This window comes from Dasypus novemcinctus, chromosome 7 (genome assembly GCF_030445035.2).
Source record: "Dasypus novemcinctus isolate mDasNov1 chromosome 7, mDasNov1.1.hap2, whole genome shotgun sequence".
In the NCBI taxonomy this organism is placed as follows: domain Eukaryota; kingdom Metazoa; phylum Chordata; class Mammalia; order Cingulata; family Dasypodidae; genus Dasypus; species Dasypus novemcinctus.
The window spans coordinates 30,421,428-30,436,071 of NC_080679.1; the positions used below are offsets into that span (position 1 = coordinate 30,421,428).

The following is a 14,644-nucleotide window of genomic DNA, read 5'->3' on the forward strand; positions in this document are numbered from 1 at the left end:
GAAGACTAGATAGTGCCTTACATACTGAACTCATGTCTCTGTTCACACCATCTATATATCCATCAACATATTCCATGTGTTGTATATTGAAAGATAATTGGGAGAAATTACAAGTTGAAATTTTTTATGACCCATGAACCACAAACTATGGATATTTTTTTTCTTCTACAGCTAAAAACATCACAAATAGATTCCCTATGAGACAATATAAAACTTCAAGATACTTAATGATCTTGTCCTTGTCTTTCACTACAGCCTTGCTGTCATTCTTTCCTTGTTCCTCAAACTTCATTTGTACATATTATTCTCAGAATAGTGCCATTGCAGCCTCACATCCCTATGGATTTGTGGGTGTACTGTTATTTCCTGATTTTTCTCTTCTGCAGACTACCTGTTATATCCTAATTACCCTCCAAATCTTGGCTCAACTAAATCCTTCTTTGAGAAGCCATTCATACTCGTTCAGACAGATGAGGACTTCTCCTTGTTTTTTTCTGTATCTTGTCTATCCTTACATTGAAACACATACTTCATTGCATTAAAATAATGCCATTTCTCCTTTATTTACAAACTACAAGGTCCTTATGGAAAGTCACCAAAGCTTCCCTTTGTTACTCCTTGTACCAAAAGAGTTTCTGCCTCAATAAATAATTGCTCAATTGACATTCAGTGTAGTAATAATTTTTCTTATTTTTATAGTCCTCACATTTAGGAGGCAGTGTACATAAGAGGACATAGTCAGGATCTTCTATACAGGAACTTAACACATTTCTTCTTTTAATATACTTTCACAATCACTTTATATGTATTACCCAAGAATTTAAGAGTCATTAAAAAAAAAAAGAGTGACTAGAAAGTTCAAAACCTGATTTAAAAAAGGTTGGTGATTTGCTTACCGTTCTTGCATCCCATATAGACAGAGACTTATCTGCAGAACCAGTGAGAAGGGTGTTGGAGAAAGGAAAAAACTCAATGCTATTCACAGAATCTGTATGTCCATACAAAGTACATCGGCATCTTTCACTGTATAGAAAGAGATTAATTTAAAGTTTTAAGAGTTATCACCTTTCTACACCATGATAGTAAAATAATTTAAGTATCTGATGCCTAAAGTAGTTTTATAAATGGCAAAAAAAATTTCCAATGAAATTTTAGAAAGGAAAATTCTTCGACCATCTTATATATTAAGTTCGTTATAGAATTAGTAGCATAAAATTGACTAAATTTAAATTACCTTCAATTCATTGAGTCAATTTTAAAGCCATCTTTATACTCTCCATATTTATCCTTACCTGAAATGTCTGTTTAAAAATTGTCATCATTTCATAAAGGAATAAGCTAACTAAAAAATATTGCACTGATCTCTAAGGTCAAATAAACTTTTTTAAAATCACTTTTCCTCTATTTTTTTCTCAAGTTTGGCTGTAAATTAGAATTATCTGAGACACTTGGTATCTGAGATATCAAGGCCCAAATCACAAGATTTTATTTCAATTGGTCTGGGATGGAGCCTGGGTATTCATATATATTAAAATCTCCCCTGGTGATTATAATTTTCCTTTAGTGCTAAAGACCTAAAACCAGGGATTCTCCAAGTTTTCCCCCCAAACCAGCAGTATCAGTCCCACTTGGGAGTATGTCAGAAATGCAAATTCCCATGCCTCATCCTAAGCCTACTGAATCAGAGAGAGGCCCAACAATTTGTGTTTTAACAAGCTCTCTGGGTGATTCTGATGCACGCTAAAGTTTAAGAATTGTTCTAAACTATTAGAAATTACTGAGAAGGAAGAACAACTGCAGCTTTGACGTTTGGAATTTTATGAAAGTACTGTTTCTTAGAGAAACAGGTATACATAGAGCAGTAGCATTCGTTATTTGATCACCAGTTAATCTCCAATTAACTGCTTACTTACTCTCTTGAGCCATGCTCTATATGAGGGTATCATGTAGTAGGAAACACTCTGCAATGGGAGCCAGTAGAACAGGTTCTAATGTGAGCATTGAAAAGAACAAGTAGGGTAAACATAGGCAAGTTGTTTAATCTCCATGGCAGTCGGTTTCCTTTTTGTGTGAATGAGATTATTTAATTTAATGCAGGGACCTAGTCACCTTCCAACATTCTGAAATTCTTTGCTCAAGGTCAAATAGAATAGGGAAAGGGAGAAGTTGCCCTGAGTATAGCTTTGAGGAATGGTTAGGAGCAATGTTATTTCCTTCTTACTTAAATATTCCTATTTTGGCATTTTTGAAAAATCAGGAAATATTAAAATTTACGTGTATATGAATATGTATGCTAGTTACTCAGCAACACTCACCTTGATTGAACCTTTCCATATCAAGGCTAAGTATTGTATCAATTAATATTGGGAACAAAGAAAGGCAATCAGTAAACTCATTAATTAGGGCCACTTTGACTCTTTAGGTCAATCTTTTTGAGAGAGATTGATAATATTTTAATCATTAAAGTTGATGTATCAACATATACCAGCAGTCAACAAACCACAGACTAACAGCTTTATTTTTGCAAGTTTTATTGGAACATGCCAATTTGTTTACATATTATCTATGGCTCCATTCCTACTACAGTGGCAGAGTTGAGTTGCAAAAGAGACTGTTTGGCCCATAAGCCTAAAATACTTAATATCTGGGCCATTAAGAAACAGTTTTTTGACCCATGATATATATACTAATATATTTGAATGTTTACTGGTATGCTTGTATTTTCTTATAGACATTTAAGTTTTATTTTGAGTAAGAAGCTTAAAACTTACAGGATCAATTATTTTCTTTTTGTACGAAGTTACTACTATTTTGTAGGCATTTAACCTCTATGCTAATGATCATTAAACAAGTACAGAAAAATAACTTTTCCAAAATTTTATACTACAAAGCCCATGACCTTGGTATAATCATATTTAATTACACCAGTAATATATATATATCCATGGGCTTTTATAATACTGATATTTAATATTTAAAATAGGTATGCCACTAACATATACATTTTTGCTTTCCAAAGGCATTTATTACACAGCTAGTGGAAGTACTCTTATTTTTAATTTAAAAAAAAAGGAAATAAAGAGAAAGGAAAACATAAAGAAATAGAAAAAGAAAAATCCCCAAAGAATTTAAATGAGAAAAACAAATGAAAGGAGATAAAAGCAATAATAATTCAGTAAAAAAAGGAAAGATTGACAGGAATAGGCCATCCCTATGACCCCGCCAACCACTCCTGCACCCCTAGAATTCACTGCCCTTAACCCACCACCCCCTAACCATCCCTATAGGCCCTTGGGTCTCACCCAGGTCAAACCCACTCCCACTAACTAAGCATGTTCCTACCCATAGATGTAATGTATAAATTCATGACTGTCTCTGCCAAAAGTGGGCTGAAGTTTCTATCTTCAGTCCCCTTCCTGTTGGATTTTCTCAATAAATCCTTGCCTGCAATTACTGGTCTCCACATCCCAATTGTCTCACCTGACATCTAACAAAGATCACCTATAAAAAGCATCAGGAAAATATTAAAGTATGAAGAATATTTCTAACTTTCCATTTGCTGTGATTGACAGAGTTCTACATGTGACACAATTAAATATTAGGTCATTAGTGCTAACTTTTAATAAAGCTGTATTAACTAGAAATAAACCTGAATAGGAGTTTAATATTTATGTATTTAAATTGAGGAATTTCAATCTGTAAAGAATTATGCTCCCACTTTTAAAAATTTTATGTACAGAACTTTCCATTAAATTAAAAAGTCTTCTATTTACAAAATTAGTAGTACGTTTTTAGGTAAATGCACCAGCATTATAAACATGAATATATTTGTTTCATCACAAAGGTAATCAAACAAATACACCACAGAAAACGAATAATCTAGTGATATGTGTCCTTAAATATATATTATATAAACTATTAATAAAATGTTGTACACATTCAAAAAATGTTCAGGCTTTGTCTGTTGTTATTAAAATCCAATTCTATGATTTTGGAGTTTCGGTTATGGTGATAGGACGGATGAAGCAGTTCCATGATGATGTATAATAGTTCACACATTTTCCCAAATGAAAAGGAAAATCCTAGTCATCACATGCCTTAAGGGAAGAAGGAACTACTCAGGGAGGGAAGAGATCTGCTCAGGAGTGACTGGCTTAAGGCCTGGGGCTTTCTAGGAAGACAGGCTGCAAAAGCAGGTTTGTGAGAGATTAATTAGCTGCCAGAGAAGGAAGGCCCATTCAGAATTCCTGTGCAAGGTGAAAATGGACTAAAGTGATGGAGCATGACAGCACCACAAAAGATGAAAATGATTTGTACATTTCCATCAAAAACATAAACACTGAAGCCTTATGCAATTTTCTCTGTTTCTCTTTCATACATTTTCCTATCATTTTGTAGAAGTTCACAAGCAATGTCTCTTTCTTAACTTTCCTCTATTTTCCATTTTCTCCTCTATCCTCTTTCCTTGTATTTTTATTTAATTTATTATTCTGGTAACTGAATGAAGGGTATTTCCCTTAACCTTCAACTCCCTCTAAAACAAAGCTATCTAATATTCTAGCCCAGGTACATTTTCATTTAAATTGTCTTTCCCACACATACGTTAATCCATTAAGAAGACATTTTTAATGAGTAGTTTTCCTTTGTAAGATAATGACTTTTAAGGATTTTATTTTCTTTGATATGTTTGTTTGTTTTTTAATATAACCTTGCATGAATTCAAAATTATCTAATTCTGTATCCAAGTGTGCCTAGTTTCTAGAAATCCAGTTGAGTGATATAAGACCTATAGGTTTTGAATGTTCAGAAAAGATGTATGACTGAATGTGTATTCAAAGTTGCATCCAGATGGAATGTAGATGAGATGTTAATTTAAGCTTACCTGGAATGTGGGGGATATGTTAATTCAAAACCTATCTGGTACTCAAACAAACACTTGACTAACAAAGAAAAGTCATTTTCTTTCATAAAAGCACCATTTGACTCCCCACCCTTATATCGCCTATATAAAAAGAACCTAAAACTCTATTTGGGGCTCAGGTTTTGACAGAAAGCTCCTGAGTCCAGTGGGCTGTAAATAAATTCCTTTTTCCTTCCCAAAATTATTATGAGTCCTGGTATTTCATATGCAAATAATTGAACCTCTCTCAATGTCTACAACATTTGAGGGCTCGTCTGGGATTTGCAAATGAAGGTCAGAGAAGGTAGCATTTTGCTACCCATTCCGGATCCCCGAGGAAGCCAGGAGGACTCAGGTGAACCCCAGTCTGGGTGCCCCTGGATTATATTTAATCCAGAAAAGATGTGGGCTCCACTGGAATCTTTCCAACAAAAATCAAGGGCAATGGAAGGTCTGGAAAAAAAATTCTGGGAATGAAAAAGACTCCAAACACAGAAGAGGTAAGACTACCCGGGGAGCATAATGTCAGGGAAAAAACCTAGCTTTAATTTGTAGGACAGGAGCCCGATCACCTCCCAGGAGACCCCAATACCTCCAGAAATTCAGGGGGAAGCTGTTTCCTCCAGGTCAGGAAGAAAGTAAAAATTGGGAAAAGCCTGGTGTTTGGGTTTGTCTAACTGCATGTTAGTTATCTGATTCTGATCTTGTCTCCACTGAGGTAGTGAAGGCTTGATTATAATAGGAAAGGATGTTTATAGGTTCGAGTCCTAACGTCTTAGAAATTGGTCTGGATTTAGAAAATCTTGGTTACAGCCAAATGGATAGGCTTTGTAGTGAAGTTTGATTTGATCTGAATGTAAGATTGAACAGTGAGCCAGAGTCCTTTTGTTTTGGTGCTGAATTACAGATGAATTCACTTTATAGATAGCAAGCATAAGCAGGAGATCCTATTTAGATGTTAATGTTAAGTGTTCTCTCTTTCTCAAGTTTGTAGTGGCTGCAGGGCAGCCATACCAAGGAAAATATAAAACTTGTAAGTCAGATTGATAAGTTTCATGCTTCTCTCTGTATCTACTAAATACTGGTGCTAAGTTGTGTAATTATATAAAGTGGTGAATTTGGTTAGGCCAGAACCCTCTCTTACCATTGGCAAGGAGTGAATTGATTGTAGTTTATAAGCAAAGCCATGGTGTCTGAATGTGTGTACACATGCTCTGCTGTCTTGCCTCTCCGGGTCTGCCCCATTTGCTGGAGCTCAGGGATTGTCTGTGTTGGTGCCCGTGCCATGCACCCAAGTTTATTGGAACTGGCCCAGTCAGGGTAGCAGATGGAGCCAATAACTTAAATCATAGCCCTGCCAGAGTAGGGGTCCCCCGGAAAGGTGCCAAATTTGGAAAGTTCTTTCAAGCCATTTTAGTAGCCTGGAACTTGCTACCATCACCTTATCTCCCTCCTCCCTTTAGGAGGATGCATAACAAAAGGAGAGAGCTGGGAAGGGGGAAGGCTTGCCCCTTTCCAGTGAATCCACGCCTTCTATTCATAAGCCACATTCCTAATCAAATCACTGATCACTGATCCACTTGGAAAGGGGAAGGTAAAGGAAATCTCTCTCATTGTAAGTCTATGTAGAAATGCTTTAAAATGTTTAAAGCTGTAAACTGGTAAAATACCTTGGTCTAAACGAAAGAGGCTATTGCTTGAAAACAATAAACCTCTAATCACTTGATAACCCTTTTATATGGTTTGGCTGAGAGCAGTCAGCAGTAAGTAAGTTTGCAGAAAAAAAAACAAACAGGAAAACTTCATAGGGTTGTTACTAATAAGGTTCTTGTAACTTAATAAAGATATCCAATTCATCTTAAAGTAAAACATACTAAGAACTGTAACTAAGAAGTAAAATTGTTGTATAAGTACCTTTATGTGTGTGTGTGTGTGTATGTGTATAAATTTATGACTAAAGCTATTACAATGGAGTAAATGTGGAGTAGATTTTGATTATTGTAATGGTGGCATTGAATTGATTTGCCTCTGTATGTGGCTACTTCAGGTTTATCTAGTGCTTATTGTGATAGTAGTGGTTATTACTCGGATTTATCCTATAGTTATTTTATAACTAATTTTACGCCTGGTCTTCTACTACTGTGATGGTAGCTTATGGTTCTACCCCTTAGCAATTCAACTTAATAATTAACTTTAAAAACTTATAGTTAAATTAGAAGGAAAGGGGTTTATGCATATCATTTTTATGCCATTCTAAATACTTTGGTCTTCTAATTTCCTCTTTACCCTTTTAAAGGAAAAACTGTCTTTTTCCTTGACCTTTAAAATAATATAAATTAATTCTGATTGGCCATTTACACCAGAAAGCAGAAAATAACTGTTGCCAGGTTTTCCAAGAATAAGCAATACTCTTCCTAGGGTACTAGGCCTTATTAAACAACCCCCCCATTGTTCAGTCTGTCTCAAAGAAAAAAAACCGAGTAAAAGCTACCCAGTTACTTTCCAGTCTAAACAGAAGTCCAAATGCTTGCCAGGTTCCCTACAAACAGCAATGTGACTAGGAAAGTCAGTGAGGGAACTATATTTTGAATTAACCAGCAAAGAAAAAGGGGTTTTAAATAACTAAATGGTCTTTCTGTATCAAACTATTCATGTCTGCCTATTTGCTCCATTTATTAAGGTTAAATATGCAGTTATATAAGTAATATATATATTTCTAAAACCCAAATTAAACTAAACGGTATAAAAAGTCCTATAAAATCTAAATACAGAACTGTTAAAAAGCTATGAAATCTTTATTAAATTATATTTAAAACAGGTTAAGTAATTGCTTTATATTCAACCTAAAAGTTAGTGTGCTTTTGAAATTATTCACCATTTTAGAATTATCAAAACAAAAGGTTTTAAGCCCCTGTAAAAAAAGAAAACAGCATTCTTTGTTTAATCAGTAATAATTTTAACTTGTTTAACTTAAGTATTATCTCTTAGGTTTATAAAATACCAGGTTAATAAGTTAACATGGTATGTGTTGAATCTTTAGAATAATGGGAACTGTAAGCTAGTATTTAATGAAATTAATTAAGTGAATTAAGTGTAAAACTACTCTCTCTTAAATGCATGAGGTAGATTCCATTGGTTGCCAATTGTAATCTGGAATAAAATTGCCAGTGTATAATTGTGGTCAATTGTAAAAAGTTTGTTAAAAAAAAAAACCCAACATCTTCCAAACTGAAGCATTTAAACGGTTCTAGTTCTAGAGGTCATTGTTAACTAAAACCCTGGATTGGTACTGATAGCAAAGAATTACTTCGTGATAATAAAACCTGTCTGAAGGTCACCACAAGGTGCATATTTAAGTAAATGGTAATGAAAAGTTACCTTAATTCTATTAGGAATCTTCCATTTTCATTTTAACAATGAAAAATATTTTTTTCTTCTACTACTAAGGTAAAATATCTGCTAATATCTTCATGGTAAAAGTGTAAAGAATAAACAAGGTCATTTGATATATAATGTGTTGCATTAAAAATATTTAAAAATATATATAAAATCAAAGGATAAACGTTAACATTGTCAAACTCTCTTGTGCATTCAAACCAGGTTTGAATACATTACAGGGTGCCTCTCCATGTGAGTTATTGGCTAGGCTGGTCACTGACCCCTCAAATAGAAATATTTGCTACATCACGACTCTGGTTGTGCTCCTGAAGTTGATGGAACTACACTGCAGTTTCAAGCTCCTGCAGCAGTCAATGATGGCTCAGTACAGCCAAATGTACAGCGGATATTGCCTCCAGTCTGGCACTGTTCATAGTGCCAGAGAGCACTATGCACCAGGCCAGTGAAATACTGGAACCTACCTTCTTGGCTTCTCTCTAGGATAGATGATGTCGCGACTTGCTCACTGTGTGAAGAGCATGCTAAGTGAAGCCATGATTACCAGGATACTGTAAGTAAAACTTAAACACAATTGGCATTATGGCCTGCTCCCGTGGAGAGATAACATGTAAAGTATTACAAACCTGAAACTTAAAACTATTAACTGCAACTCAGAATCGTTATGCATTAAGTAATACATTAATTAATATTAAGCATTGTACTTTTATTGTGTTCTAAATATATGTCTAATAATTATAATGTTATCTTTCTATTCTAGATCAGGTACAAAAGTACATTAGATATGCTAAATTCCTGGTAACTTCATTTTCTAAATAGTTAATAAACATGTCTATAAAATAAAGTGGCAGTCTTAGCTGAAAACAAGGGGGCCACCAGAGGCTTGCAGGTAGCCAGTTAAGTGGTGCCAGGCTCAGCCACCCTACTACTCTACTGTACTCTACTGTGTAGCAAAATGAGGCTTGCTTGCTAGTGATGGGTCACCTATTGAACAGTCAAAATTACCAGGAATTATTCAATTAAAACCAAAATGTAAAAAACTTTATTCTGTAGTTCTGATCACTCTCACAGCTAAAACTAAGGGAATTTACTACTTGTGCTCTAATCCTGAATGAAACCAACTGCCCAAATGTGCCAGTTTACCGGAAGCACCTGATGAAGCACATGAGTGCCAATCATTAAACAACCTGGAATGCATTTTTAAAACAAAGTTAAGTGCCTACTACTGTTATCTATTACAATTTCTCTTTGAAAATAAATAACTTAAAAATATATAAATATATATATATATGTATATACTGTTTTCTGCCAACTTTTAAAAAGAGTGCCATCTTTATAGGCACCTAACCTTGTCTACCTCTGAAATCCAATGTCCTCTTTTAAAAAATAGGTATTCTAAAATTTTAACTAAGTTTGTTTCTTTCAGAATGAACATCTTATCAACCAAATGAAAACTTCATTCAGCTTCATACAGAATGCCAGATCCATCTTCCTCCAGTCAAAATAAAATAACAAAGTTTTTATACCTTGTTAGGTAAGGACTACAACCCATGGCCAGCAGGAAGTAGTTACAGAAAAGAGATCATCTCCCTTCAGCACCCCTCTAAGACTGAAGGTGTAAACTCTCTAAGGGCAAAATAAAATTAATAGATGGATCTGGAGATTAGCAAGAAATCCACGTAAGCACCAATAACCCCCAGAATGACTGCTGGGGGGCCCCACCCCCTGATTCTACTGTCCAGGATGAGAACTTCTTCTAAAAATAGCATAAACCCTAGATGTTACCCAGGATCTTTGTCTCTGGGCCCTCACTGGGAAATGGATAAGTAGGATAATCCATCAAAACAATAAACAGCCACCCCCCGCCTCATAATTCCTCTATATCTGTTGGAAACCTAACATGTACAGGGGGAGTTTGTGGGGAATTCAATCTCTCACATTGCTGCCTTGAGCTAGACAGCACTGGAAAGGTTATTGATGAAATTACAAGCAAAATGGTAAAAATTGCTCATGTTCCAGTGCAGACTTGGAATGGTTGGAATTTAAGTAATCCCTTTGGAAGCAGGCAGTCAATAGCAAACAATTTCAAGCTTCTACTGGGAATAATTGCCTTCCTCATAGGAGGGTGTACCATACTTCCTTGCCTCCTCCCTTTCATCATAAACAGAATGCACCCTAATAACTGGTATAGTAAAAATGCAAACAGCTGCCCATCTCATGACTCTATATACATACTAGTCAATCCAGAGAGACTCTGACAATAGTGATGCCAAAGCTTAATAACTTAAGCTTGGCCTCAAAGGGGGGATATAATATAGTCTTTGCGTGAATTCAAAATTATCTAATTCTGTATCCAAGTGTGCCTAGTCTCTAGAAATCCAGTTGAGTGATATAGGCCCTATAGGCTTTGAATGTTCACAAAGATGTAAGACTGAATGTGTATTCAAAGTTGCATCCAGATGGAATGTGGGCGAGATGTTAATTCAAGCTTACCTGGAATGTGGGGGATATGTTAATTCAAAACCTATCTGGTACTCAAACACTTGACTAACAAAGAAAAGTCATTTTCTTTCATAAAAGCACCATTTGACTCCCACCCTTATATCGCCTGTATAAAAAGAACCCAAAACTCTATTTGGGGTTCAGGTTTTGAACAGAAAGCTCCCGAGTCTGGCTGGCAGTAAATAAATTCCTTTTTCCTTCCCCAAATTATTATAAGTCCTGGCCTTTCATATGCAAATAATTGAACCTCTCTCAATGTCTACAACAGTTTAACATTATTAAATCTGGAAATTAAATTATACTTTTAAAATTTCAGGCTTGTATGAATACACAGGCCAACAAAGTGTTAATGAATTTATGGAATGTTTATGGTAGTGCAGCAACAGACTTTTTTGGTTAAAAGGCCCCACAAAAACAATCCTTGTTTTAGAAAGTAATACTGGAATTCATTACCTTTTTAACCCTTAGTAAGACTTGGATATTAAGTTATATTTATATAATTGACCTAACATAAAATAATAAAATACATCATGAGGGTTTTCTGAAATAAAAACATTTTACGAAATATCTAAATCTCTAAATCCAACATGAACATAAGTGAAATCTGTTTAAATCTCCATACTGTAATTCACAGCAACCAAGTTTAGTGAGGGATTTTCCTACCCTCTCATTTATCATAAGCTATTTTTTTATCATAAGCTATTAAAGCACAACCCATCACAATTCTGCACCTCAGTAAGTAGCATACAAGTGTTGACTTCAAAAATGAAAAAAATTTTACATGTTTTATATTACCAAAAATATTTCACCATGTAATAGTTTCTTTATGGCCATGGAATCAAGTTAAACATTTAATAAAGGGAATCCTTTCTAAATAAAATTCACCACAGAATGTGCCACAAGTCCTGTGATAGAGTTCACCATAATCAGTGAATGCACAGAAGTCATGGGGTCTAAGTGCCTCATCCAGGAATGATCATGACATAGCCCAGAGCTCCTAGAGAAGGAAAGATCTTGGCTGAAGCCCTTGACAATGAACATATAGGCTGAGTATTGCCCCCAAATGGTTATAAAGCACCACTCATCTGAAGGGCAGTTTTCTGGCAATCTTAAATACCTAGAATGCAGCCAGAATCTAGGGAAGAAAAGCAAGACATGAGAAAATGAAATAAACATAATAGGGGTAAATTACCCTCAAGTTCTCTCTCAGTCTTTTTTAAATATTCAGTTAGGGTATTTTTACAAGGATGTTGGTTTCAGAGAGGAGGTTAAGAGGCTCGAGTTGAGCACTGATGATAGTGAGAAATAGTGGAAGCTTGACAGAATGCTGGAAAAGAGAGAAAATAAAACATAAAGAAGACAACATATCTAATAGACAAGGTAACCTTCAGCAAATTAATAAAGGCAAAAGAAAATAACTTTCCATTGCACAATATTTCCTACCTTTTTAAATTATAATTTAACCTAACATTTACTGAATGCTTACTGTTCTAAAGCAATTTATGTATGTTTAACTAATGTAATCACAAAAATGCTGGGAAGTACTTAGGAGTATGATTCCCCCAGTTTACAAGAAATGGAAGTATACAGAGTTTATACAATTTGCTCAAGATCGCATACATAGTTATGGACGGAGGTAGGATTGTAGCCCAAAGAGTTGGCTCAAGACCATGTTAAAAAAGACCACTTTTTAACACTATCTATACTACCTTCATCATTGCATAGTATAATATTAATATCAGCTCAGAACCTTGAGTCATCAGCAGTGGGTTAGATTATGCTCTACAGACAGAAAAATTATAACTAATTGCAAAGAGATTTTCTTTAAAAAGAGATAATACTTGAAATATTTCAGTATTTCAGGATAAAACATCATCATATGGAAAATTAATTAATTTATGTTATCCCATTCCCCAGAATGCCAAATAGATCAATTGTTATGGATTGGATACATTTTGAAATTTAGATTCAACTGTTATCTGGTCTGAGACATGTGATGTACAGAATCTGACTCACACTTTTCTTAGTTTGCCAAAGGGGTGCCAAAGCAAAGTACCAGAAATCTGTTGGCTTTTATAATGGGGATTTATTTGTAGGTTAAAGCTTACAGCTTCAAGGCTGTGAAAAGTCCACCTCAAGTCACCATAAGAGGTGCTTTCTCATCAAAGTCAACCATCTCATGTGGAAGCAGGATGGCAGGCAGTCTCTGCCTGGTCTCTGTCATTGCACTCCAGGCTTCCTCTCTGGCTCAGCTGCTCCACTTTTATCCTGATTTCAGCTGTAAACTGGTATAGGGCAATCTCTTTTTGCCTCCTCCCATATCAGTTTCAGCTAGTCCAGTCTAGCACAGCCCAATTTCAGCTGTAAGCAATCAGGCAAATGGCTCATCTCTTCCCTGGGTCACAGCTGTTTGGGCCTTTCCTTTCTGTAACATGGCAGGATTAAACTGGTTGAGCTCCTTCTCTTCCTGTGTCTGTATGAAGGAGTGTCCTTTTATATGAGACCAACAAGAGGGTAGGGACTCAACCTGAGTCATGCCTGACTGACACAGTCCAAAAAAAAGCCCTACAGCAATCTTATCAAGCAATCTAATCAAAGGCATCTCTGCTGAATTTAGTGCAACAAAGGGTATCTCACCCAGAGGAACAGATTAGTTTAAACTTTCTCTATTTGCTCTTAATAAAATAATCTCAAACTGCCACACTCATACAGAAGAGGTGATTGTAGATTTATCTTCCCAACTGCCCATTCAGAGATTTCAGACTGATAGCTTGAAATTGGCCATGGAAATTCACAAATACTACAGATAAGGATATTTACTTTTTTGAGAGTATGTTTATGGGCACATCACTGTTTGGGAGCTAATAGTCTCAATTTAGCCAGAAATTCTTTACCTTGTAAATGTATACTAATTACATAAAAATTTATTTTAAAATTCCATTTATCATCTTCTGATCATACTTTGCGTGTGTTAACTTGAGTTTGCTTTCCTTGTTCTATTTATTTACTTTTTTATTACATCAAATCCATTGGACATTGTGATGCATAAAAATGACATGAACGTGAGAATGAATACAAGTGACTCAGGTCACAATGATGCAGCAACAAACTATTTCTTTTGTAATACCATAACTTTTATTCCTTTCTTTTCAGAGGCACTTTTATTTGTTACCTGCCATTCATACTTTCTTGGTAGTTGCTATCTGCAGCATAGTATAGCCTGGTTTAAAATATTACTTTCCTGGACTATTACTATTAAGGACAGAAAGAGGTAGAAATGAAATGTCACATTGCTGATTTGCTTCTAATGGTCTTGAGTTTCTGAAAGTAAAAGAATAAATAGAAATGCTTCATGTGCCTGAACCTCAGACCAGACTAAAAAAAGAGTGAAATCACGTAAGCTTCAATCATATGGTACTATTTTTCATGTTCTGCAGTTAGATCAGATATTAAAAGTACTAACTTCTAAAAATTTAATGATTTGGGAAGTGGTCATGGCTCAACTGATAGAGCATCTGTCTACCATATAGAGGGTTCAGGGTTCAGGGTTCAATCCCCAGGGCCTTGACCCATGTGGTGAGCTGGCCCACATGCAGTGCTGCACACACAGGAGTGCTGTGCCACACAGGGGTGCCCCTGTGTAGGGGTGCCCCCCACACAAGTAGTGCACCCTGCAAGGAGAGCTGCCCCATGTGAAAAAAGCACAGCCTGCCCAGGAGTGGCACCGCTCACATGGAGAACTGATGCAACATGATGATGCAACAAAAAAGAATGCAGTTTCCCAGTGCCGTTGGATAATGCAAGTGGATGCAGAACACACAGCAAATGGACACAGAGAGCAGACAA

The 14,644-nt window shown here is 35.6% G+C and overlaps 1 protein-coding gene across 2 annotated transcripts in view; it reads right to left on the bottom strand.

The window, feature by feature from the left end:
* The window catches only part of SPAG16 (sperm associated antigen 16), a 1,223,101-nt gene that overhangs the window by 450,773 nt on the left and 757,684 nt on the right, over positions 1-14,644 (bottom strand). For both annotated transcript variants that reach the window (XM_071216139.1, XM_004483160.3), the window contains one exon: positions 897-1,023. In XM_071216139.1, the coding sequence (XP_071072240.1) occupies positions 897-1,023 (127 nt within the window). The remainder of the gene's footprint in view (positions 1-896; positions 1,024-14,644) is intronic.